The 25,353-nt window shown below is 44.6% G+C and overlaps 1 protein-coding gene and 1 long non-coding RNA gene across 2 annotated transcripts; both read right to left on the minus strand.

Moving 5' to 3' along the window:
* Positions 1-401: 401 nt before the first annotated feature.
* On the minus strand, positions 402-11,108 carry LOC101715841 (uncharacterized). Its single transcript, XM_087199791.1, has 4 exons — positions 10,560-11,108; positions 10,039-10,390; positions 8,972-9,017; positions 402-959 (listed from the first exon to the last, which is right to left on the minus strand). The coding sequence occupies exons 1-4, from the start codon at positions 10,630-10,632 to the stop codon at positions 633-635; spliced, it is 798 nt and encodes a 265-aa protein (XP_087055917.1). The 5' UTR covers positions 10,633-11,108; the 3' UTR covers positions 402-632.
* An 11,148-nt stretch (positions 11,109-22,256) lies between these two features.
* LOC147821612 (uncharacterized) lies at positions 22,257-23,869 on the minus strand. Its single transcript, XR_015446811.1, has 2 exons — positions 23,088-23,869; positions 22,257-22,472 (listed from the first exon to the last, which is right to left on the minus strand). It is a non-coding gene; the product is annotated as an uncharacterized LOC147821612 (long non-coding RNA).
* Positions 23,870-25,353: the final 1,484 nt, after the last annotated feature.

Consider the following 25,353-nt stretch of genomic DNA (forward strand, 5'->3'; position numbering starts at 1 on the left):
AAAGGCCCTATGTGGCTTCAATCCCTAGTACCAAGAAAAAAAAAATGGCCCTAAGAGAAGCCCCCGAAGCAGCTTCGTCAGCATGGGTGGATCTCAGCCCTGCCTTGAAACTGTTCTCCCTTAGGGACCCATGCCACCCCATCTTGGGTATGTGTATAGTCCCAGTGGGGCATGAAAGGGGAGTATACAGTGGTGGAAGGGAAGAGTGGAGGAGGATGTGTAAGTCAGCATAAACCTGCCATGGGTACTGAAGAAACTTTTGTGATGTGTGCAGCCCCTGATGGTGAGCCGAGGGTCTCATAGCATGAACGGAGGCCTCCTGGCTATGTGAGTTGAACAGCATTTTCTTAGCAATTTCTGTTCATGATTTGCTGATCCCATGTAATACACAAAACAAGTACTGTATGTAAATTTTGTATCTTTATTGAAATTCAGGATGTGCCCTAAAAGTGGGACAACGAATTGATACTTAAGACATCTCAAAATGTTTGGTGAACTGTTCTTAATAGTGTGCTATACAAACTTTGTATCTGGCCCCCAAACTCTAGAAAAACAGACTATTCCTTAGTACCAGTAAGTACAGACTACAAAAGGAATGTTGGCAGTAGGGAACCAAACCAAGTTAAATAAGGTCAGGCCAAATGGAGGCACAGGCAAGAGGAGCAGGGGTGAAGGCACGAGCGCACGAGGAAAGAACAGCATGGGTGGCATGGGTGGCATGGTGGCATGGGTGCCACGGGTCGAATGGGCACCACGGGCAGCAAGGGCACCCTGAGTGTCCAGACCAGCATTGGCTGAAGATGAAGCCATATCCCACTGGGCCTCATCACGTACATGGGGCAACAAGGGGTCCACGAGATTATGCGAACAGGGTGGCCGAGGCATACACGGCATGCGTTTCTGACCCTTTGTGCCCTCTGATATCTTCTCCCCTGGGATCTCCTGTTCTCAAACCAAACCTTCACAAAGGGGGAAAAAAAGGACTGCTTTAGTATACCAAGTATTTAATGTCATAAAAGAAACAACATGACGGGCAATTCCATATGTCTTATCATTTTCAACTGAATCCGAAGTTACTTTCTGATTGCTAAAATATCTTAGGACATTTAATACTGCATCCCTCCCCTAATGAGCTGCAAGTATGGGCCAAGCTCTGGCTTAGCTTATATCTGCACTTTCTGCTACTTCTTTTAATGCTGTCTTATATTTTCCATTCTGAGGTGCAAGTGTGCCTCATGAATTGGACCCGGTCCCTGCTGCTATTGCTATGTCTGCTGTATCCACCCTCTGATGACTGATCAGCAGCTGTCCAACTGCCACCAGCTCCTATCACCAGGCAAGTGTCACCCTGGCTGTGGGGAACCTGAGCTTGGTGAAAGGTGGGTGTCTTTTAAAGTCACACCAAGGGGAGTGGCCCTACTTTGAAAAGCCCATCTTCAGTGTGAATAACTAATAAGATTTTTAAACAAAAAATTTCCTTCAAGGGTGACTAAGGAGACATTCACCCTTTGAAACATCTTGAAGGTTAAAAATAAGACACCAAGGGAAGCCTTGCCTTAGGACCCCAGGGAGTTTGTGGTTCGTCTTCCTGAGTCATGAGGTCAACTGAGGCCCTGGACACTGTTTTGACATTTTAAAATTTGGGAATAATAAATATTTAGATTAAGTCGGCCCGATTCACCTTTTGCTTACACAAGAATTCGCAGGGGGCACAGGCATAGTCATGTGCGCATGCCCCAATCCATCCTACCTGTGGAGAGCGAAGGGTTGAAACAACCCTGAGCCTTTTGAGATCTTGAGTCAGATAAGAACATAACGAGCCAGGATAGCTTTTTGAGATTTTTGAGTCAGATAAGAACATAATGACTGCTGGACAAGAAAGTAACATTCCCGGAATTGTAAAAATATAATTGACCTTTTCCCTGTAAAAATAATTAGTCACCTGGTCACGAGGGGAGGAGGGGAGGGAGGCTGTGGGTAATGAAGGAGGATATATAAAAGGCTCAATAAAGTGAGAAGGAGAAGGCTCTCCCTCTCCTCTCCTTTTCTTTTCTCCCGAGTTTGTGTTGTTTTTCTTAATCCTCACCCCTCTCCTCAGGTACTGTTCGACTAGTGACGGCTGGCTCCGTCACCTACCCACCAAACCTTCCTGGGATCAGGTGACTCCGATCTCCCTACAGTCTCATCTCATCTTCTCAGACAGCAGTAATGGTGGTTGCCCAACTTGGTTGGATGCCTTCAGCCCATTAGTCCTACTACCTAAGCCAGAGATTCCAATCACATCAGTATTTATACAGTAAGAGGGTTCAAATAGGTATTTTTGATTATGATTTTTTATAATAACGGGGAGAGGTTTCAAGAAAACACGACTCCCTAAATACCTCTGAACTTCTAAAAGACCAAAATCAAAGACCTGCTAATTAAAACTGCACTATCCTCTCAGCGTCCTAGTTAAAGAGGTTTCTGCTGTATTATCCTTTGGGAAGTTCTCAAGCTGCAAATGTTATGAGCCGAAGGGTTTTTTTCTTCCTGCTTGAAGCCTCACTTTACCCCTTCCCATGTTACTATTCAGAGTCCTCTCTAGTGGATATAAAGTCTGAAAGTCCAAAGTAATAATGCTCATTTTGGGGAGATTCAAATGTACTAGTGGCTGAAGGTTCATAAACATAATCAATGCCAAAAGCAAGCTGAATGTGGTAGGGGCCAACATTAGGTCCCTGTTCCCAACAGTGCATTCATAAAACATCTCTTACTTGGTTTACAAAACAGAGGGAAAGGGTCTATTAAAAGTTTTATGACATGATGCTCTACATAAAAGACCCCCAAAATGCCACCAAAAGACTCCTCGAATTAATAACCAAATTTGGCAGCATAGCGGGATACAAATTCAACACTCAAACATCAGTAGCATTCCTTGTACACAAATGACAAACTCACTCAGACAGAAATTAGGAAAACCCCACTTTTCACAATAGCATCAAGAAAAATTAAATAGTTAGGAATCAGTCTAACAAAGGAACTGAAAGACATTTACATTGAAAACTACAGGACTCTGAAAAAGGGGATCGAAGAGGATATCAGAAAGTGGAAAGATGTCCCTTGTTCTAGGGTAGGAAGAACCAATATAGTGAAAATGGCCATACTTCCAAAACTGTTGTACAGATATGATGCAATCCCACTCAAAATACCAACAGCATACCTCACAGAACTAGAGAAAACAATCTTAAAATTCACATGGAACCAGGGCCAGCAATTTAGCTCAGTGGTTCTGCCGCCTGCCTCGCAAGAGCAAGGTCTCAAGTTCGAACCCTGGTACCAAAAAAAAAAAAAAAAAAAATTCACATGGAACCAGAAGAGACCTAGAATAGCAGAAGCAATTCTGGGCAGCAAGGGCAAGGCAGGGGGTATCACAATCCCCAATTTGAAGTCATACTACAAAGCTACCATGATAAAAAACAGCATGGTACTGGCAAAAACAAAACCCAAAACACAAACAAACAAACAACAATAACAAACAACACAAAACCCAGACCCGAAGATCAGTGGAACAAAATAGAAGAAAAAGAAACAACGCCAATCGCACTCAGCCACCTTATCTTTGGCATAGGGGCCAAACACCTTTATTGGAAGAAAGCCTCTTTAATAAATGATGCTGGGAAACTGCTTTCCACATGCCAAAGACTAGACCTAGAGCCATATCACTCACCATGCACTGAACTAAAATAAAAAATGGATCAAAGATCTAAATATGAAAACAGAAACATTTAAGCTGCTGCAAGATGAAATAGGTAAAATTCATAGACATAGGTATAGGCAAAGACTTCAGGAACAAAACCTCAATCGCACAGGAAATACTACAAAGAATCAACAACTGGGATCTCATCATATTGAAAAGCTTGTGCAATACAAAAGAAACCACCAACAGAGTGAAGAGACAACCCACAGAATGGGAAATGTTTTCTTAGCTGTACCTCAGACAAAGGTCTAATATCTAGAATATAAAAAGAACTCAAAAAAAATCAGTCCCCCAAATTTAAAGACCCAGTCCAAAGATGGGCATCTGAAATGAATAGACAATTCTCAGATGAATAAGTACAAATGGTAAATAAATATATGAAAAAATGTTCAACATCACTGGTCATTCGAGAGATGCAAATGAAAACAACACTGAGATTCCATCTCACTCCAGAAAGAATGGCTATTATGAATAAATCAACCAATAAAAAATGCTGGTGGAGCTGGGGTGGCGGGAAGGAACCCTTCTCCACTGTTGGTGGGAGTGTAGACTGGTGCAACCACTGTGGAAATCAGTGTGGAGATTCCTAAAAAACTAAAACTAGAGGTTCCATTTGACCCAGCTCTTCTCCTTCTTGGTATCTTCCCAAAAGAATTAAAAGCATCATACCACAGCAATATATGCACATCTATGTTTATAGAAGCACAATTTGGAATAGCTAAATCTCGGAAACAGCATCCATATTCATCAACAGACAAGTGGATAAAGAAAATGTGGTATTTGTATACAGTGGAGTACTACTCTGCCATAAAGAAGGGTAAACTTGACTTTTTTTAGGTAAATGAATGCACCTCCAGACCATAATATTAAATGAAGTAAATTGGACACATACGTTGAAATATCACACTGTTTCTCTTGTGTGAGAAACAAACCGTAAATAAGGACCAAACTGGATGGTAGACATTGGGAAGTAAGAAGAAAATGTTCAAAAAGGAAGGGGAACAAGAGATGGGGGAGGGAGAAGGAAAAGAAGAGGAAAGAAAGAAAAGGAGAATAGAAAGAAAAAGTGGAAACAAAACTTTTGTAAATAAGGAAGGAAAGAAGGGTTGAAGGGAGAGGAAAAGAATAGAGAAAAAAGAAGACTCAGCATTCATTCGGTACAGGTAGACATTCCCTATGAAGAATGTGATCACTATGTAAGGGTACCGATAAAGTTAATTTTTAAAAAAGTTCTGTGAAGCCAGCTAGCATATGCCTGTGACCCTAGCACTTGGAAGGCTGAGGCTGGAGGATTAAGAGTTTATGGTCTGCCTAAGAAATTTAGTGAGATTCTGTCTCAAATTTTTAAAAATATAATTTAAAAGGCTGGGGTTTAGCTCAACAGCTCCCTAGATTCAATCCTCAGTACCAAAAAAATAGTGGGGTTTTTTTAAGTATTCATTTAAATGTTTGGCAATCTATGGAAACACTATCTTCTCCTTTATTGGGAATGTGGGTGATTCTGCCTTAAAACTTCCCCTGAGAGAATATCTTACAGAATTAGAAAAACCATCCTAACGTTCATTTGGAACCAGAAGAGACCTAGAATAGCAAATGCAATTCTGGGCAACAAAAGCAAGGCATCACAACACCTGACTTGAAATTATACTACAAAGCTAGTGTGATTAAAAACAGCATGGTATTGGCAAAAAAACCACAACAACCCAGAGGATCAATGAAACAGATTAGAAGGTGCAGAAACACCTCCAGATATACTCAGCCACCTTATCTTTGACAAAGGAGCCAAACGCCTTCACTGGAAGAAAGATAGCCGAAAACGAATAATTGATAATTTGAAATAGGAAGAAAAGGTCCAAAGGGGGAGGGGAAGGGGAAAGGAAAAATTACGAGAAAAGGAAAAAATGGAAACAAAGTCTTTGTAAATAGGGAAGGGTGGAGGGGGTCAAGGGAGCACAGGGAATGGGAAAGAATAGGAACCAAGATACGTCATGTACAGGTACAAGCTCCCAAGGGTAAATGTAAACGTACTGTATACCTAAAATGTACCAATAAAAGAATTTAAGCAAAAATAAATAAATAAATAAATAAATTATTGGTGCTGGGAAAATTGGGTTTCCAATTGCCGAAGATTAAAACTAGACCCTTATCTTTCACCATGCACTAAACTAAAATCAAAATGGATCAAAGATCTAAATATTAAAACAGAAACAATCCGCTACAAGATAAATAAGGAGAACTCTCGAAGACATTGGGGTAGGCAAAGACTTTATGAACAAAACCTCAGTCGCACAGGAACTATCTATCATAAAGAATCAATAACTGGGATCTCATCTTACTGAAAAGCTTTGGCACAGCAAGAGAAACCATCAATAGAGTTAAGAGACAACCCACAGAATGGGAAAAAGGTTTTTGCCAGCTGTTCCTCAGACAAAGAACTAATATCTAGAATATGAAAAGAACTCAAAAAATCAGACTCCCCGAATTTAGAGACCCAATCCACAAATGGGCATCTGAAACGACGAGACACTTCTCAGATGAAGAAATAGAAACAGCACATAAATATATGAAAAAATGCTCAACATCACTGGTCACTCGAGAGATGCAAATTAAAACAACACTGAGATTCCATCTCCAGAAAGAATGGCTGCTATCAAGAAATCAACCAATAACAAATCCTAGCAGGGGTGTGGGGGAAAAGGAACCCTTCTCCACTGTTGGTTGGAGTGTAGACTGGTGCAACCACTGTGGAAATCAATGTGGAGATTCCTCAAAGAACTAAAACTGGAGCTTCCATTTGACCCACCTATCCCTCTTCTTGGCATCTTCCTGAAAGAATTAAAAGCATCATACCACAGGATATATGCACACTCAAGTTTATAGCAGCACAATTTGTAATAGCTAAATCTTGGAAACAGCCCAAATGCCTATCAACCGATGGATAAATGGATAAAGAAGATATGTTTTTTTATACAATGGAGTACTATTCAGCCATAAAGAAGGATGAGCCGTGGGCCAGGGATTTAGCTCCATGGTTTCGCCGTCTGCTGCGCAAGCGCAAGGACCCGAGTTCAATCCCCGGTACCAAAAAAAAAAAAACAGGAAGGAAGGATGAGCCTGAGACACTTTTAGCTAAATGGATGCACCTCGAGACCATAATTTTAAGTGAAATAAATCGTACACACGTTTAAATACCACCCTGTTTCTCTGCTGTGAGAAACCAAAAGTGGAAATAATGAGTAAAATGTACAATAGATATTGGAAAATGGGAAGAAAATGTTCAAATGAGAAGGGGAACAAGGGAGGGAGGAGGGGGAAAGGAAAGAAGGGACAAGAAAAAAAGAGAAAATCGAAGTGTATAAGGAGGGGAAGAGGGGTTGAAGGGAGTGGGGGGTGGAGACGAGAAAGAAGCAAGCTATGTCACATACTGGTACAAATTCCCTATGATGAACGTTATTGTTATGTATATCTCAAATGTACCAATACATGTCTTTCTAAAAAAAAAACAAAAACCTACAGAGGGAGACAGCAACTCACCAGACCTTTAGTTTTCCTTTGTCTCCACCTTGCTTTACCTGCCTGGGAAATCGAAGGTGTTGTCCTCCAACCTGAGCCATACCTGACTGTGAGCCTGGCCTGTGGCATTAGGATGGCAGCGTCAGGGGCCTGCTTTGTTGGGCTGCCTCTCTAGATACCAGCATCACCTGGCCTGCAACGCCTTTGTATCACTGCCATCACACACGCAACCTCGGGAACAAAGCTAGTAACATCATCTTGGTTTTTTCTTTCTTTCTTCTTCTTTTCCCTTTTCAAAACTCCTTTAATACGTCCTATGGCTTTCTTTTTTTTTTTTTTTTTCAATTTATGGCTTTCTATGGCCTCAAATAATCACCTTTAGATCCAATGACCTACGAATTATCACTGCCAGAGCAAATGAAAAATATTTCAAATTACAGAACCATCCCCTACTTATCAACAGGTTCCAGAAAGCACAGTTCCTCATAATAGTACAACCAAAAGGAAGAAAAATTCTCTTAGGTGTTAGAAATTGCTCAAGAATATATTCACCAATACAATTGGTAGTTTCAAAAAGTCGAACGTGGCCCAAGCATGGTGATACATGTCGTAATCCCAGAACTCTGGAAGGCTGAGCCAGGAAGATTACAAGTTTGAGTTCAGCTTGGGTAACTTAGCAAGACCCTATCTCAAAATAAAAAATGGACTTTGGGTGTAGCTCGGTGCAAAGGCCCTGAGTTCAATCCCCAGTACTATAAAAAAAAATTGAATGTGTGTAGTTTCTCTGAGGCATATACCATATACAATTCTTGCCAACACTTCCATTTTTCTTAGGTCAGTGGAAATTTCCACAAAATTGTTCTTTTAGTCTGTTTTTATTTCAGAGAAATTTCCAAAGGTTGCACATATTCCTTCCATCTCTACCATAATGTACAACCCATTATGTTAGCAATATGTTCAGGCTGACACTTCAAAGTATCCCAGAAAATTAAAATTTAGAGCTGCCAATCTTTGTACAAGCTTTACCAAGGACTTAAAAGCAAAACAAAACAACAGCAGGAGGAGCAGGCGTTTGGGCCTTTTGCACACGCCATTCCCATCAGGTGCAGTTCAACCGACATACATTAATTACACATGTGTTGTGTTCTGGCTGTGAATTTTTCTCTCGCTCCAAATGCCTAAATATTGATAAATTGCACTCTTAAGAAATGAGTTTATGCTTGGTTTTAAATATTTTAGTTAATTTAGTGTCATGAGGCATCTTAGTGCACTATTTTGAATAATTCCCGTGTCAGACCACCCCGATATGACTCCACATGGAAGTAACACTTAAAAGATACCAATGTTAGGAACTGAACTTCATTATATACAGTTATAGCTGTAATTCATATAGTTATGTGTGTATATGCATATTTTCCTAATTTAGAATTCATATTTATGCTAAAATATACATAGATATCTAAGAAATAAAAGCTAATTCAGTACTATTCTTTTTTCACTTAGAAAGTCATGTTCCCTCTGAAAATAGGAAATTTCCACATGCTGGGGCTTTCCTATTATGTTTTCCACCCACAAAGACCCTAAAGTTCAAAGCTCATTTCTTGAACATGGAGAAGGCAACCAAAATACACCAACGTGACAATGTCCCAGACGAAAGATCCAAGCCCTGAAGCCGGTTCTCAAGTGGCTACCCTGCCAAATTGCTTTTTCAGATTTACTCACCTCCACTCCGGCTTCAGGGATACCCAGGCATCTTGCAAATTCTCTTCTGAGGGGAAAAATTTACAGATGTTCAACATTTGGCATTTTGGATGACATAAAATTTACGAAGTACAATTCATGTTTCTTAAAAAAATTGTTTGTCCTATCAAACCTCCCCCCAACACACACAGACACACACACACACACACACACACACACACACATTTCTGCAGTATACACATTGAGGCTTGCTTTCGGGACAGTTTTCTCTCAGGTACAAACATTAAGGGGAGGCCAAAATATTAGTCATCAAAAAAATCATGTGCAAGTGTATTTAAAATATTTAAGTGTATTTAAAATATAAAAATTGATGCAAAACAACAATCCATAATGAGCAGATTTAACAAAAATGTAAATACAGGCAGTGTCCCACCCTGCACTGGTTTAATCATGCCTGGGGCTTCTTACCCTGTTTCTCACAGGAACTTGTTTATAAAAAACAGTTGCTGGCTGAGCATAGTGGCACATGCCTGAAATCCCACCTTCTGCAGCGGCTGAGGCAGGAGGATCTTAAATTCCAGGCCAGCCTGAACAACTTACCAAGACTTTGTCTAAAAATAATGTAAATAAGGGCTGGGGATTTAGCTCCACAGTAAAGCACTTGCCCAGTGCACTCGGTGCCCCAGGTTCAATTCGGAGCACCAAAACAAAACACATACATAGAGGGCCGGGGATTTAGCTCAGTGGTTCCGCCGCCTGCCTCGAAAGCGGAACGTCCCGAGTTCCAACCCCGGTACCAAAAAAAAATAATAAAAAAAAAAACCATAGGAAAGCAAACAAACAAATATACAACGAAGCACTGTCCAAAGTTTCCCAACTTGATGCTTTAAATGCTTCATGAAAATATTTACCTTCGTTCCCAGTTGGCATAGCCACCACCCCCAGCCCTACCCCCACCCCCACTCGGAGGAGCCTCGTTGGCTTTTATTTCAAGAGGGGGAAAATGGGACCCGGGAGACAGACAAAGGCCTCCCCGGACCAACACGCACCCCCTGCAAACCCGGAGCCAAGCTGGGCGATCTGCTTACCGCTCTGGTCTGCTGGGGCTCCTGTTGGACTGGAGATAGTTCTCCAATTCCTGCAGCTGCAACTGGGTGAAACCGGTATGCTCGAGGAGCCATTGCTGGTCCCTGCCATTCTCATCTTCCTCGGGGATCAGCTCCTCCTGTTCTTGGTCACCACTGCTGCTGGAGCCACTGCTTTCTTCGTTCCTGTCGTCTATGGGGTCAGGAGCGCCGGTGCCAACCTGGCCTTCTCCTCCTCCTAATTCTTCTCCTTTTTCTCCTTTCTCTTCTTCCGCTGCCTCTCTTTGCTTAGCCTCGCTCGGTACAGGTACACCCTCTTCCTCATCTTTTCTCTCTTCAGCAGTTGGCCTCATATCTGGAAAGAGGGAAACACAAAGAAAAAGATCAGCGCTTCCAGACCAGGTCCCAGGGAAGGCGCGGCGCCATGGCGGGGTGGGTGGGGGAGGGCAGCGTGTACTTCTCTCTCCCTGGGAATATTAGCTTCTTGGAGATCGCTAAAGCACTCATCTGGCCCAGGCACTGACCCTGCTGTTCCTCCTGGTCCTTCTCAACTCCCAGGCTGAGCCAAGTGTAGCCGTAACCGTCCAAAGGCTCCATATCCTGAGGACCGTCCGTCAGTGAGGCTGTGCCGCTTTCTGAAGATTCTGAGCGGGAGGCCCGCGTGATCACACGAGCAAAGTTAGAGATGTGATTGGCAGGAAGGGTTTCCCGCCTGGCACCAAGACCCAGTTACAGTGTATCCAGTCATAGACGCCTTGTTTTGGCGGGCAGGTAGGCATGTACTGCTGCAGAACCTGGGCCTCTGAGGTGCAGCTTAGCTGACTATTCCCGCCTTAAAGTAGCTTCCTAGGGAAGGGAATGTGCTGAACTGTACAGACTATTTTAGAGGGAGCAACAGACCACATGCTAGGTCTGAGACCCTGGAGAAATAGTTGGAGAATACCTCAACCTAGCCTTGCGCAACCAGCAGCCGGTATTCAGCAGGAACAGGAATTAAGCTAGTATGATCAGTTAGGAGGCCTCTTGCTCTCAGCTTTTGCAGAGGCTGAAGTCAGAGCCTGCCATGCTTTCTGGGTCTTCAAAAACAAGAGCTTGGAGCCAGGTGTGCAGAGCTGGCTGTTTGCATGGGCACACTTTGCAAAATGTATGCCACTCCCCCTTGAGAACGCCTGCCTCGGTCAGAATGCAAGAGTAGTTTCCAGCACAGTGTTTACAGCAAGCCAGACTGTGTAAACTGTAGGGGGGCTTTTATTTGCCCCCTGGCGACAACTATGTGTTCCCTGCAACTTCTGCTGTGTCTCTTGGTACACACCCTCTACAAAAGCACGCTTGTTCCTTGTCTTGAGCTGATGCTGTGAATCTGTGGGGAATTCTCCCCTTTCTTTCTGCTGCCTCCTCCCCTTTCCCTCTACTCTTTTTCTAAAAGTATAGGGCCGGGGATTTAGCTCAGTGGTCCCGGCGCCTGCCTTGCAACCGCAAGGTCCCGAGTTCGATCCCCGGTAAACCACCCCCCCAAAATAAATAAAATAAAAATATATTCCTTAGCTCTAGCTTAGGAGTAAATTTTATTTATTGTCATATAAAGAGAACCAGGACAGATCGATTGGTCTAAATTTCTTCCTTAAGACATGTTCGTTGGGGCCAGGGATTCAGCTCAGTGGTTCCGGCGCCTGCCTCGCAAGCGCAAGGTGCTGAGTTTGATCTCCGGTACCAAAGAAAGAGAAATGTTTGTTGATGCTGCAGGACTTACTGTGCTGAATATGGACGCTACCTTTCAGCGCTGAGACCTTATCCTTGACAGTGTGTCGGGTTATCCTGGTTTTGCCTACATGAACACCCTTTTCATTGTCCTTATTTTATATCAGAAATTAAGCCATTTTTGTGGACCCCTAACAACGGTAGCTTCTAGTCAACTCTATCTACTACGCCTAATGGATACGTACCCTTGAGATGGAAAAATGGGGCACAAGCCTTCCCTATTCCCCTTTGACTGCCAGCCATTATACCCCTCCTCCCTTTGCCGACCTGAGGATGACCCGGGACTACTCACTCCAGGGTCTTCCCATCCCTTGTGCGGTTGCCAAGGCAACTACCCTCTAGGGAGCCACTCAACCCTTATCCCTCCCCTCCCCCTCTCTGTACTGCTCAGGTGCTGCTGCCATTTATCTGAATCTCTGACAGGGCAACGATCTGAGACAGACTTGCTGCTGTTATTGCCCATGTCCCTAAGCACTACTGGACCAAGATCGATACTTGTCACCACTCCTGGAAATTCACCGGAAGCAGCAGCAGTCATGACTTCAACCCCTCAGTTGGCTTCAAATGGTGGGCACTGTTAAATGGCCATTTATCTAGCACTTGGGCCAAGCTGTCACTATGACAGCTGAGGTTGTCCTAGATCCCCCATGGCTGTTCTGGGAGATATTTGCCTTGGCTACAGCAGGATTCAGACAAAGATCTATCCTAGATGACACCCCCTCTGCAGCCACTCTGGGTGACTCTGTCTTATAACCTCTCCAGATGATGCCGCCCCCTCTGCCATTATTCCCAAAGCTCCCAAATAGGTCTGCTGGATGCAGGAGACTGCATAGGCAGCCAGACCCTGTGTTCCCTCACACTCATAGTCAGTCCAGTGGGTCACATTCCTCTGCACTAACCCCCTATGCTGAAGCATAGGTCCCATTAAAAGCTTTGTTTAGATGACCCTACTGTATTGCCTACTCATGACTTTTATCTAGGTGGCAACACTGAAAGCTGTTAGCCCTGATCGTGCTTGGCAGCCAGTTGGGGGCTGAAGAGCTCCAGAGAGCAGCAGAGCAGCAAAGAGCCAAGAACAGGGGAGACCTGCAGAGTCCTGCAGAATGCTGCGAGACAGACACTAGAAGAGCTCTAGAAAGCCATCAAGGGGGCTATGAGCCCTGGTTGCTGAGGAGTGGATGTCATAGCTGGGAGCGTTCAGGAACTGCTGACATTCACAGCTTAGACCTATAGCACTAAGAGCAAAGAAGCACTGGCACTCAGAGCCCGGAGCTGCAAATATCAAAAGGAGCTGCACTTTGCACTATGATTCCCGATATCTATCCAAATTGAGCAAAAGAACCTCTGGCAGACTGGTGACATCTTTTTCCTCATGTTCCAGGGAGATGGGTAAGAAACAATCACAAAAGTTTGACCAATTCACTTTCACAAAGATTGTAAGGAATGGCAATCTGGCAGCTTCTTTCTGATTTTGATCAAATCTTTGCTCCTGAGATTGACTCTTCCTGAAGCCCAACTGTTGGAATCTGAAATCTTGCTTTGTCTACTTCCCACTATTTAGTTAACCTGTCTTGCTTGTTCTCCATTTTCTTTGATTTTTCTCCTCTGTAAAACGGAAATAGCAATGTTAGTCATTCATGGGGGGGGGGTTGCATAGAGTACAAGAGATGATCAAGACAGACATTTTACACATTGCCATAACATGCTACCTCATGTTTCCTGAGTCAGTTAATTTCTATTTATTTGCTGGGTGAGGCAGCACACACCTGTGATCCCAGCACTTAGTAGCCTGAGGCAAGAGGATTGTCAAGAGCTCAAGGCCAGCGTGGGCTACATAATGAGTTCAAGGCCAGCCTGAACTAACTACATAGTGAGACCCTGTCTCAAAAACCCAAACCAAACCAACCAAACAAACAAACAAAAGCCAAGGGCCCATGAGGAGATTATAGTTGTTTTCTGGCAGTTGGCAACAAGAGTATGACATTTTGTTGTGAAAGAATTGTCTCTGTATGTCTTTTTGTACCAATATTTATTTCACTCAGCGTTTGTTGGCTGCTGGGTGTACAGGACCCTGTGCCAGGGAGTTTGGAGAATGCCATGATGCCTGATTCGGCCATTGCGGTGTAGGTTCTCATAGTCTGATGAGAGAGACTGGGCCACACCAGAAAATGGGACTGCCAATTCCAGAGGCAGACTGGTGAGCCCCACTACATACTCCCCCACTGTGACCCCAGGGTAAGTTAGTTCATCTCTCTGTGCCTCAGCTGCCACATTTGTAGAATAAGGATCATAACGATACCCACACTACTGTTATTATGAAGTTAAATGAAGTCACACAGGTAAGTTCCATGGTGAGCAGTGAGTCCACTTGAGCTAACTCTGGAGTTAATACAAGACTCAGTGGGGAGTGTCCATGCATGGTCCTGCACTTTGACTGAATATGCCTCTTAGGGAGTGCCAGCCACAAAACAGTTAATTTTCAGTGAGAAGCTGTAAAATATGGCCCTCCTTGCCAAATGAGTCATCCACACTTCAGGCCTACTGAGGTTTAGAAAGGAGACAGCATGTGGGCTGGCAAGGATAAAAAAGGGAAGAAAGAAAGAGGAGTAAAACAAAGATGAAAAAGTGAAAATAAAACAAACAAGTCACGAATTACTCAACTAGACAAGGCAGGGGAACAGAAAAATCAGAGGCCCAGGCTTCGAAATAGGCTCAAAAATGAGCATGGTGTGCTCTGGATATCTGCTGTGAAGTACTGGCATCTCAGTTCAGAGTTATCAATCTAGAAATAAAATTTCACTGCCAGGAGACTATAGCTAGAAAAGACTATGTACTGATCCCAAGACTTTCTTTAGGTTACACAAAACACAACACAATGCAAACGACAGACCTTTGCTCTCCTAACAACAAAAAAGCAACAAATAAAGAAATAAATGAGAAGAAAAAGAAGCAAAAATTTTAAAGAGATTTTTTTCCTGGTGATTTGACTTTGCTTCCAATAAATACAAAATATGTATAAAACCAAGTTCCATCTGGTGTGATTCTAAGAAATTGAGCCATTGATGTATAATATTAGCAGCACAGCAGCTACGAGGGCGAACAAGCTGTGCTTGTGCAAAGAAGTACCCTGCAATATAAGAGTGCACGCTGTGCTTTGCCCCTGGGGGTCCATGCGTTGGAGGTTTGGTCCTCAGTGTGGCAGTGTTGAGGTAGTGTGGACCTTTAAGAGGTGGAGCCTAGTGACAGGTCCTTTGCTCACCGGAGTCACTGCCCTAAAAAAAGGAATACTGTTCTCTGGGAATGTGTTCTTGTGTAGCTCCTTAATAGTTCTCAGGAGAGGGATGTTAAAAAGCCCGAGCCTGCTTTTATGGCTCTCTCTCCTTCCTGGTTTGAGATGTGATCACTCGCTCCCACACCTTCTCCTGCCTTTGCCATCTGCATGATGTGATGCAGCTGAGATGTCCCTTACCAAAGCTGAGCTGATGCAGGCATCATGCCCTTGAGCCTCCAAAACTGCACGCTAAACCCCTTTTCTTCATAAGTCGCTCCTGTCAATTATTTTGTTACGGTGAAGAAAGCCTGACCAATATATTAATAGCGTTAGTAGAGTAAATACAGTTTGCGTTTTGCCTTCGGAATGAGGTCCTTCTATGATTCACAAGTGAAGAAATGATAAGAAGTAGTAGGGTGAGTAGTAGGGTGAGGTGAGTAGACCTTGATTTCCAGTTTTGGCTTTGGTTGCTACTCTTAGGGAGCGACCCAATGACTGTAAAGATGACTTCCTCATCCCCTCGCATCCCATATGTTGACCAGAATTACAGCTAGTGACTAGCTTCCTTCCTTAGTTTACAATGAATGGACTCCATACTTTGTTAAGTGGAGCATTAAGTGAAATTTTGAGATGAGAGAACACATTTGGCTAGAGCAGGGGCAATGGAGAAGCCTCAATGCCCAGTCTCTATGTTAAACCTATAAGAGAACCATTTTACAATTTTGCAACATTTCTGTCTGACTCCCTGTTGGAATTGAGGTTATGCTATGGTACGTGGGCCCATGTGATTTATTCGATGGCCCTTGAAATTCTATTGGCTTAAAATAAGGAAACAGAACCATCTCACGTGTTTTGGGGTATTGGGCCAGGCACAATCACAATGTGAGAGACCTTCTCCTGGTCCTCAATTTCTACCATTCCTTGTAAATATTTTCAAGCTGGTGAAATTCTGAAAGGTGACCAGTTGGACTACAGGTGGGTAAGGATGAAAGAATAAGAAAGAGCAGCTTGTTGCTTGGCCTTTTGATGGAGATTGTGAAAGGAGGTGATAGAGAATGATTTGCATATGACGCTGAGTTCTGTTTTTCTTTTCTCTGTATCTTGTAATTAAAAAAATAATAATACCTCAGTTATTATACTAAAGAACCGATTTTATTCTCCATTTCCCCAAACACTGAAATAGCACAAGGCGTAGTAATTTAACACAGAATATAAAGTGATATACACAATCATTCCCAAAACGACTGCTTTAAGCTTCACTTTGGGAGTTCTTAAAAACTTACACTCTTTTTTGTTGTACCAGGGATCAAACTGGGGTCCTTGCGCTTGTGAGGCAGGCGGCAGAACCACTGAGCTAAATCCCCGGCCCCAAAACTTACACTCCTAAGTGACCTTTATTAAAATTATCAACAAACAAATTACTTCAGAAGTAATTTAATTTACTTAGTGTAAAAAATACTTCAACTCCTTGGACCTGGGAACTTCTGTAAGGGGAAATATTTGATTTGCCTCTTTATATCTGAGCTACAGCAGAGTCAAGCTCCTTCTTACTCAGGCTAACATTGCTAGGATTCCTAGTTTGAGAAAACTATTATGTTCTCAAATTATTGTTGTTTTCAAAATTTAATATTGCAATTCTCGGCATAGGGCCTCCATCGAAACTGCATTTCAAGTGGAAAGAAAGAAGTGTGAGAAATCCCATTCTGCTGCAGACCAATATTATTCTACAAAATGAAGAAATAGTAACAGCTCACCGTGAATTCGGCAAAACTTCCTAAAAGTACAGTGGGTAAACTTTATAAATATCCACTTCCATTTGGGGACAGGGCAGCTGAAGAGACAGTGTCTGGGACAATAGACCTTTGGTTTGGGTATTGAAGACAAAGAACTTTGTGGTAAGCCATGTTCTCAGTTGATATTATACTGGTTATACCAATACTCTCTTCAGAGGGTTCTCAATTCTTAGCTGTCTGTCCAACACCATTTAAAACATGCTCAAATATTCCCTTCTGCATCACCTAGCTTTTAGCATTTTACTAGACTGCTTTATAAGTGTGTCCGGCTGTTCCAACCAAAGGAGGAACTGAATGATTGCACTGTTTGTTTGCTCCCAGGCTTAGCAAAAAAAAAAAAAAAAATCATTTTAAGCTTTTTAAATTAAGTCCTATTTTTCTTGTTCTGCGTTCTGCCTGTACCTTAACGATGGCCTATGGGATTTGCTAATTTCAATCCTGCCTAACTCCAGTGTTACCTGCAGACCATTTGAGGTACATTTTCTATTTGAACGTATGTTTTTGTATTCTGTCGTTTGCTCTGAAAACACAGCCTTTAGCTGTTCGAGGTGGTCACATCTTGTCTCATCCTTCAGGGGGCCTTGAGGACTGGCGTGCAGTGTCTCAGGCAGCAGGCAAGCAGGCAGGACAGTTCCAACTCAGAGGCTGGCTCCTCGGGAAAAGGTCCTTAGCCAGCTTCACCCTGCAGACCATTTGAGGTACATTTTCTATTTGGGTTGTTTTGTATTCTGGTTTGCCTGCAGCCTAGCAGTGCAGACACATCGACACCTTCAGGGCCTTGAGGACAGGCGTGCAGTGTCCCTGGCAGCAGGCAAGCAGGCAGGACAGTTCCAACTCAGAGGCTTCTCCTGACGGAAAAGCCCTTAGCGCTTCACCCTTGCATGAAGGAACTTCCCCGCAGGGACAGGGGACAGACCTGCAGCCTTGTGGGAACCGCTGCTGGGGCTGAATTTCTTCCCACGGGTTCCTTCATGTACAGAAGCGCTCAGTCGCCAGTGGGAAGCAGGAGGCCAGCCTCAGCGCCTTGCTCACTCTGGCTCTGTGAGTTTCCATTCCTTCAACCGAAGGCTCGGTCAGCCAGGAAGAGGAATCTGCGGGCCAACGGCTTCCCTTCCGCGCACTCCTCTGAAGGCTGTGCGACAGTCTGTCCTAGTCCTCTCCTCTCTCCCCCTTCGCTTTGGCCGTGCAGGTGCCGAGGGTCCCTCTTACGTCCCTCATGTTTGTATCCTTTGGGGTGGTGAGCCTAGGGTGATGCCTTTGTCACGAGGGGAGGGCCTTCAGTGAATCTCAGGATGAACGTGCAGGCACACATTGAGCACCGTGGAAGCCACGATGTAGAGGTAGGGGAAGATGATGCACAGCCCCCAAGCCAGGTCCAAGAAGATGAGCAGCGTGCAGCTCAGCCCCTTGCAGAAGAACCCATAAGGTGGTGGGAGCAGTGGCGCAAGCCTGTGATCCCAGCAATTGGGAGGGAGGCTGAGGCGGGAGGATCAGGATCTCTGCGAGTTTGAGGCCAGCCTGGACAGCAAGGTGAGTTCGAGGCCAGCCTGAACTGCATAGCGCCACCTTGTCTCAAAAAACAAAACCAAACAACAAAACAAAACACCCTAGGGGCGGGCAGCCTCTGAGCGCGAGAGCTGCACAGCCAGGCGCTATAGAACTGCCTCCATGTAGAGACGCTCTCCGTGCCTGCCCTCCCCCCACCCCCGTCTCCCCATTGTCCCCAGCCTCTGCCCCTGGCAGCTGGCCCACACTCGGAGAGCTCACGGAAAGAGGGAGGCAGCAGCGAGGCCTGTATCTTTTAATGCTTTTGGAAAGTTGATGTAGCCAAAACCACTCCAGGCCCCTGGCTACCTCCCAGAGATGGAGCCCACCTGCCATCTCCCTCTCTCCACTGGGCTTCCCACAGCCTAGCAACAACTCTGGGCCAGCCATGATCATGGGCTTCTTCTTCCCCTAGGTCTACTTTTCCACTTTCAATTTCCAAATATCTTTTCTTTTATCCCCTTGTTCAAATTACATGTTTCTCTCGGCTTCGTATTATAGGTAGGCAACCGTTTTGTGGGTGTTTGACACTGACAAGTATGAAAATTGGGAACTAGAGGAATGAAGAGTAGCTGATGAGAAGATTCTTAGGTATGGAATATAAGAAAGTTTTGTTTCCGCTCTGCTGTTCTCTTAGAGGCCCTAGTTTTGTTTGGAAGCTGTGCTTCCAGGGTGCAGGTGTATCAGTTATGCTGCCAGTGCCTGAATGCCACTTCTTCAGTCACTTGTGTCCCTTTGTTTATGAAAGACAACGATATGCTTTAAGTGGGAGTCATTTTTAGTCCTAGAGTCTAAACTACTGACATGTCAATTTTGGGAAACCAGAAAGTTTCCTCTTTAAGGCCTACTCTTCAGTAGACAGACAGAGGCCATTGATGTACTATTAAAAATAAAATTTACACCACTGGACTCTTGGCTCTACCCCATAGCTCTGGAATTATGTACAAGAGCCAGTGTGACACCGATTAAGAAAAACATAAATTACCAATTTGCAAATGAATGTAGATTGTGTAATGAGCCTGCTTCCTAAGAAAGTTAATGCAACACAAAGACGGAGGTGGCTTTTGCTCATGGATTGTATTGCTGCTTGGAAGACTGGGCACTGCAAGGAAATTGGGGGAGGTGGGGGCTGTGGTAAGGAAATACACTCAGTCTTTTGTAAGGAGGGTGAAAATTGCATCAACCCCCCCAAAACCTAGAAGTATAGACATGAGAATACTGAGTGCCTTCAAGAGAGGTCGACGACTTTTCCTAAGGTAAAATGACCCAAGTGTGGCCTCTTAGAGCAGAGTCCTGTGCAGGAGGGAGGTGACATAAGTGCTGATGAGCTCAACAGGGCTGGCGCGCACGGCCCACAGCAGATGATCCGAGGCCTAGGGGAGGGCATGGTCACTAAGAGATTGACTTCTTCAGAATGAATTGTTTCTTTTCCCTGCCAAGCCACCCCACTGCTCTAGGCTTGCATTCCCTCATCTATAAATGAATAGAGAACACGGCATGTTCCTGAAAATCCCCTGCGATTTGGTCAGACCATAGCAGTCTCTTCATTTAAGCCCGGTATCTCCCAGAAGAAAAAAGTTTCTTTGCTTAGAAAAGCAGCGTGAAATGATGAACCTCATTCTCAGCCATCGCTGACCTTTTATTGCACGATCCATGAACATTTATCTCGCTGGACAAATGAAAATGATCTTGTGTGAGTTCCACAGAGGAAAACGGGTGTGAGCCTGCTAAGAAAAAGTTGCTGGCTGAGGGAAGGATTCACTTTCCTGGGGACACCTCAACTGCTTTGGCTTAATGGAAGGGAGCATAAAAAGAATCTCAAATGAACCCTAAAGTAAAAGTAATTTCAGGCACCATTCTTAGGATGAGGGGTGAGGAGATTATGTTAATGGCCTCTGACTCCAGAGGATGTCAACTCAAAGTTTTATAACACTAGGCTAAGCTGTGGGTTATAAGAAAGGAAACAAAAATTACTGTTCAAAATTTAGAAAGCTAGGGCTCGGGGTATAGTTCAATGATAGAGTGCTAGCTTAGAATGCATGAGGTCCTGGGTTTGATCTCCAGCAAAAACTTTACAAAACTAAGTAAGCGTAATGCAGGGAGAATTGCATCGTGGCTGACTAGAGGCAGTGGTGCTCATGGGACACTCAGAAGATGTGCACCAGGAAGCTCATGTGCATGTATACTGAGGCTCTATAAACCAGATGTACAAAACCGTACACAAAAAGGACAGTCTGAGCAATCATTAAACAAGGAATATCTACGCAGCAAGGCAGCCTGAAGTAGAGGCTCACCAGATGAATTCCAGTATCGGGGTTTTAGAAAGGAAAGCTTCATCTTCCCTTGAACTCGGCACTGCTTTCACCGCAGTTCCAGTGAACATGCTATCTTGGGAGAGCATGTACCGCCGAGCTAAGGCGCCTAGCCTAGAAACCATACTCCAGTGGCCACTTGTCCTAACTCACACCTTATTAGGACAATAGCCCAGCCAGCAAGATACTCACATATCTGAGAAACTGCAACCTGAGAAACTGAAAGCCAGAGAGCCATTCAGAGGCCAGTGACTGACACAGGACCATCAAGACTTTGGGAAGTAAAGGCAAAAGACCCCACATAACACCCAGTCAATCTGCTGACCTTTGACAACCATGAGTGACAAAGCAAAGAAGACAGCACCGCGAATTGGCAGAGAGCATAGCCAGCTCTCCCCAGGACACAGCCTCTCCTCCCCTGGGAACTTGATCCCACTGGCAAACTGGCCTTGGAGGGACACCCTCCCCGCCCCCGAGGGAATCTGCAGTCCCACTGTTTTCCTATCTGTGGCCACTGCACCCACGTTCCCTTATGACTGTGCTTCTGCATAAATCCCCTCCCAGGAAGCTCACACTGCCAAAGATGACCTGCAAACAGAGGCTCACCGAAGAACACCGTAATGCTTTAAAACAGCGGTCCCCGCTCTTGTATAAAGAGCCCTGTCCTGCTCTGTGTTTCTATCTCTGTAATTTTACTGAAACCAGGGAATGAAAGCTCAAGGAGGTAGGACTTGTGTCAAAAGCGTGATTTCTCAGGAACTTGGCTCAAGAGGCCATTTATTTATTCCTGCTTTGAGCAGCTCTGTAAAATGGGGGGGGCTTTCAGTGTGAAATCAGCAGTAAATGGGGTTCCAGTAAGAGTACAGCATTCAAGGGCACGCAGCACATGGAAGGAGAGGTGCTCAGCTTCTGACTTGGGGAAGCTGCCAGGATTTGCCTGCTGGCCCGGGGACGGGAGAGAAAAGCACAGCAGCCTGTCTCTGGCCTCCGTGGGATGCATTCTTAGGGTTGCCTTGAAGCAGCAGGACCTCTGCTCCAGAATTGGCCCTAGCCCGGGCTGTGCTGCCCAGACAGGAGGACCCTGAGCAGAACTGGGAGCACCGCAGATGACCGCGCGTCTGCCCCTTCCCGCTGACCGGTGAGGACCTCTTGGGGAGCTGCTCTCGGAGTCCAGGGGGTTCCCACTGAGCTGCTCAGCATGGGTGAAACCCAGCCCCGTCTGCACAGGGTGTGCCCTCACCAGGGACTTGCCCTGGCCTTTTTGCACACAGTGGGGGCCCCCAAACCATGGAGGAGTGATGGGGAAGCCATGGCCGGGCATGGGGGAAACAGGGACTAGAGTATTGTGTAAGGGTCACGGACAGCCCACCGTGGCACTTAGTGGGCTGGTGTGCTGGGGCTCTTGATGGGGGCTCGGGGAAGCCCCCCACGACAGGAGTCTTAATCATCATTCCACCTGAATGGCATTTCCAGATCAATTCATATTCATATTGTACTAACCCCAGAAGGAACAGGAAAGCAAACACACTGAGAACTCAAGACTTCATTGCTAACATAGTGCTTTATTGCTCACTGGTGGTCCTGACATCATGCCAAGAGAAAAACTCATCTCTAACAGGGTCTCAGGAGAACGGTCACATGCCATTGCTGCTCCAGGATCTAGACATCATTCTGGTCCTGGAATTCCGGTGATACAGATGTGCGCATTGCTTTCTGCAGATTTTTCCTGTATTTGACTCTCCGATTCTCGAACTATGTCTGTGATCAGAAGACAAAAGGGCCTGGGTTAGTGTACAGAAGAGTCGCTCTCATACTGAGGGAACACATCATGTGACTCCATGCCCCACCGCCATTTCATGTGCACATCAGAAGCTCATTTCTTGCTGTTCCACCTGGACATGCAGAGCGCCGCCCCTGTCCCCAAGGCACAAAGTGGAAGTGCTTTCCAGGAAGAGGGACCCCAGCAGTGAGGAGTGGGAGGGGTCAGGGAACAGCTCCTCTTTGCACCTCTGCCAAGCATTACACTGCAGCCAGACCCAGACCTGTGTCAGATGCCACTGTGCTCTGGACTGGCTCTCCGCCTCCCAGTTCCCGAGCATTCCCAGGTCCTAAGCCTTTGGGAAGCTCCCGTCCTGCAAACTGTAATGACACCAGGGCCTTCTCTCCCTGCCTGATGCCCGCTGCCCGACGTAGATACCCTGGGTCACCGAGCCCAGAGCAGCAGGACTGCTGTGGAGAGGACACACAGGTTCCCCTGGCGCCCCCTGGGTGAACACACAGGTCCTGCAACACACAGGTCTGCACAGCACACCACTGGGGCGGGGGCTGACAGGAGGTCTGTTTCCCAAGCCTCGTTTCCCACCAGCCCCTTACCTTTGCACAGGGGAGCAGAAACCGGGACTAAAGCTTCTGGGGAAATTCTTGCTGCAGAGATTGGAAATACTGAGAACTTTTCCTCGTTCGTTCATTGGTTTGCTGAGGCTCCTGTTGCCTTCGGGAGCCCAGTGAGAGATGCCCACACCCAGGGAAGGAGAAAGCACCTGGCCAACCTCGGGTCCTCTCTTCTTCTGACTTTATCCAGCTGCCTGAGAGAATACTCCGCACCCCTCCCCACATCTCCCAGCTGACACAGCTGCGTGGAGCCTGGCCTGTGGCATTAGGAGGCCAGCACTCAGTGGTCTGCTTTGTTGGGCTGCTTTTCTGCACCCCACCAACAGATCGGCAGCCCATGTTCCCCCTTCCTCTCTGTCATTCATTGTGCACCAAAGCTAATGATGCTTTGAGCCTCACTGTCTACTTTTTATGTCGTATCTGACAGCATTTCTTCAGTCTTATATAGCTATCATCTGATCCCTTGACCTACCCACATATTGCTCCTCAGTGCCTGAAGGAAAAGAAAGTACAGTAAAACCTTGGATTGTGAGTCACTTGTTCCATGAATTTTGCACAATATGAGCAAACACTTCTAATAAATTTTAACTTGATAAACAAGCAATGTATTGCAATATGAGTAGCACTTGATGTCAAAAGTCACATGATCACAATGAGGCAATGGTTCTTCTGTCTCCCTCTCCCAGATTTCTCCCCGCCACCTCTCTCTCTAGCTCTGGGATTGTGCATGGTTGTCTTCCAATAGCAAAGGGTTAAGGAGGAGATCTCATCTGCAGAAGAGGAGGAGAAAACGTGGAGGAATCCCTCACATCAGATGAGATTAGGGAGATGTGTAAAATGTGAGCAAGAGTGAAAAATTTTGTAAAAAACACCACCTGAATAAGGCTGTAGCAGTGTGAGGGATGACTCTCTTTAATGACAATGCAATGTCACATTCCCACAAAATCCTGAAAAGGAGGCAAAACCAAGTGTCATTGGATAGATTCCTGGTTAAAGTTGTATAAAAAAAAGAAAGATCCACTGAGCCAATAGATAGCAGTGATTCATTTAATGACAGTGATATTCATCCTATACTATAACCTTGCTCTCTTGTCTCCTTCACATCCGTCTGGAAGGTTTTCAAAGGTAAGTGCAGGTTAATTTGTTTATTTTTCTTTACATTTTATATTTTATTATTTTCTTTTATATTACAATATTAGATTCATTTTGTACGAATATGTTTGGCTTGTACGAATATGTTTTGTATAGTATTAGATTCATTTTGGGGTGTTTTTTTTGTTCTTGTTGTTTTGGGGTGTTTTCTTTTTTGGTACCAGGGATTGAACTCGGGTCCTTGCGCTTGCAAGGCAGGCGGTGAAACCACTGAGCTAAATCACCAGCCCTAGATTCATTTTTATATGAATATGTTTTGTACAAATATGTTTGAGTTTCCATTACTTATTATGGGGAAATTTGCTTTGATATATAAGTGCTTTGTATTAGAAGCATGTTTCCACAACAAATAATGCTTGAAAACCAAAGTTTTACCTTACTTGGAATTAAGGCAGGCACAAATCTACCCTGAAAGGAAGGCCACGTCATCATATTATGCCAGAAAACCCAACTACTGAAAATAGTACCCCCTCAAAAGGAAAAGCAAACCTATGTGTATTTTTTGAAAATACTCAAAGAAGACTCATTTAGGGACTATAAAAAATGAATTTTTAAGGCATCATTTGATTGCAATCCTGTCCTAGTCCTGTGTCTTCAAGTGTTTTACCTATTTTGTCTTCCAGAAGGTTTAATGTTTCAGTTTTAATGTTTAGTGCTTTGATCCATTTTGATTTTAATTTACTATACGGTGAGAGATAGGGGTCCAGTTTCATTTTTCTCTACAAATGGTAACCATTTACTTAATAGGCTATCTACTCAAATATACTGTAGATAGACATGTCACTTCCTGTCAAATATCCAGTTCAAATTCGACCGTCTAATCACAACAACATATGTTGAGAAATATGTAATATGTCTTGGATTCTGTCTCCTTAATTCTGTTCCATGATCCACATGTCTGTTTTTGTTCCAGTTCCAAGATGTTTTTTCACTATTGCTTCGTAGTATTGTTGTGCCCAGATCACGAAGTCCCAAAGACCACCAAGGAGCCGATTCCGATGTAAACACACAAGGGTTGTTTATTCAAGCTCGAGCAGGGCACTCAACGCTCACCGACGCAGCGGATCAGGATTGAGAGCCCCGAATTCAAATCAGC

This window comes from Heterocephalus glaber, unplaced genomic scaffold, assembly GCF_053883595.1.
Source record: "Heterocephalus glaber isolate CG9 unplaced genomic scaffold, H.glaber_assembly_v1.0 deba00001729, whole genome shotgun sequence".
Lineage (NCBI taxonomy): Eukaryota > Metazoa > Chordata > Mammalia > Rodentia > Bathyergidae > Heterocephalus > Heterocephalus glaber.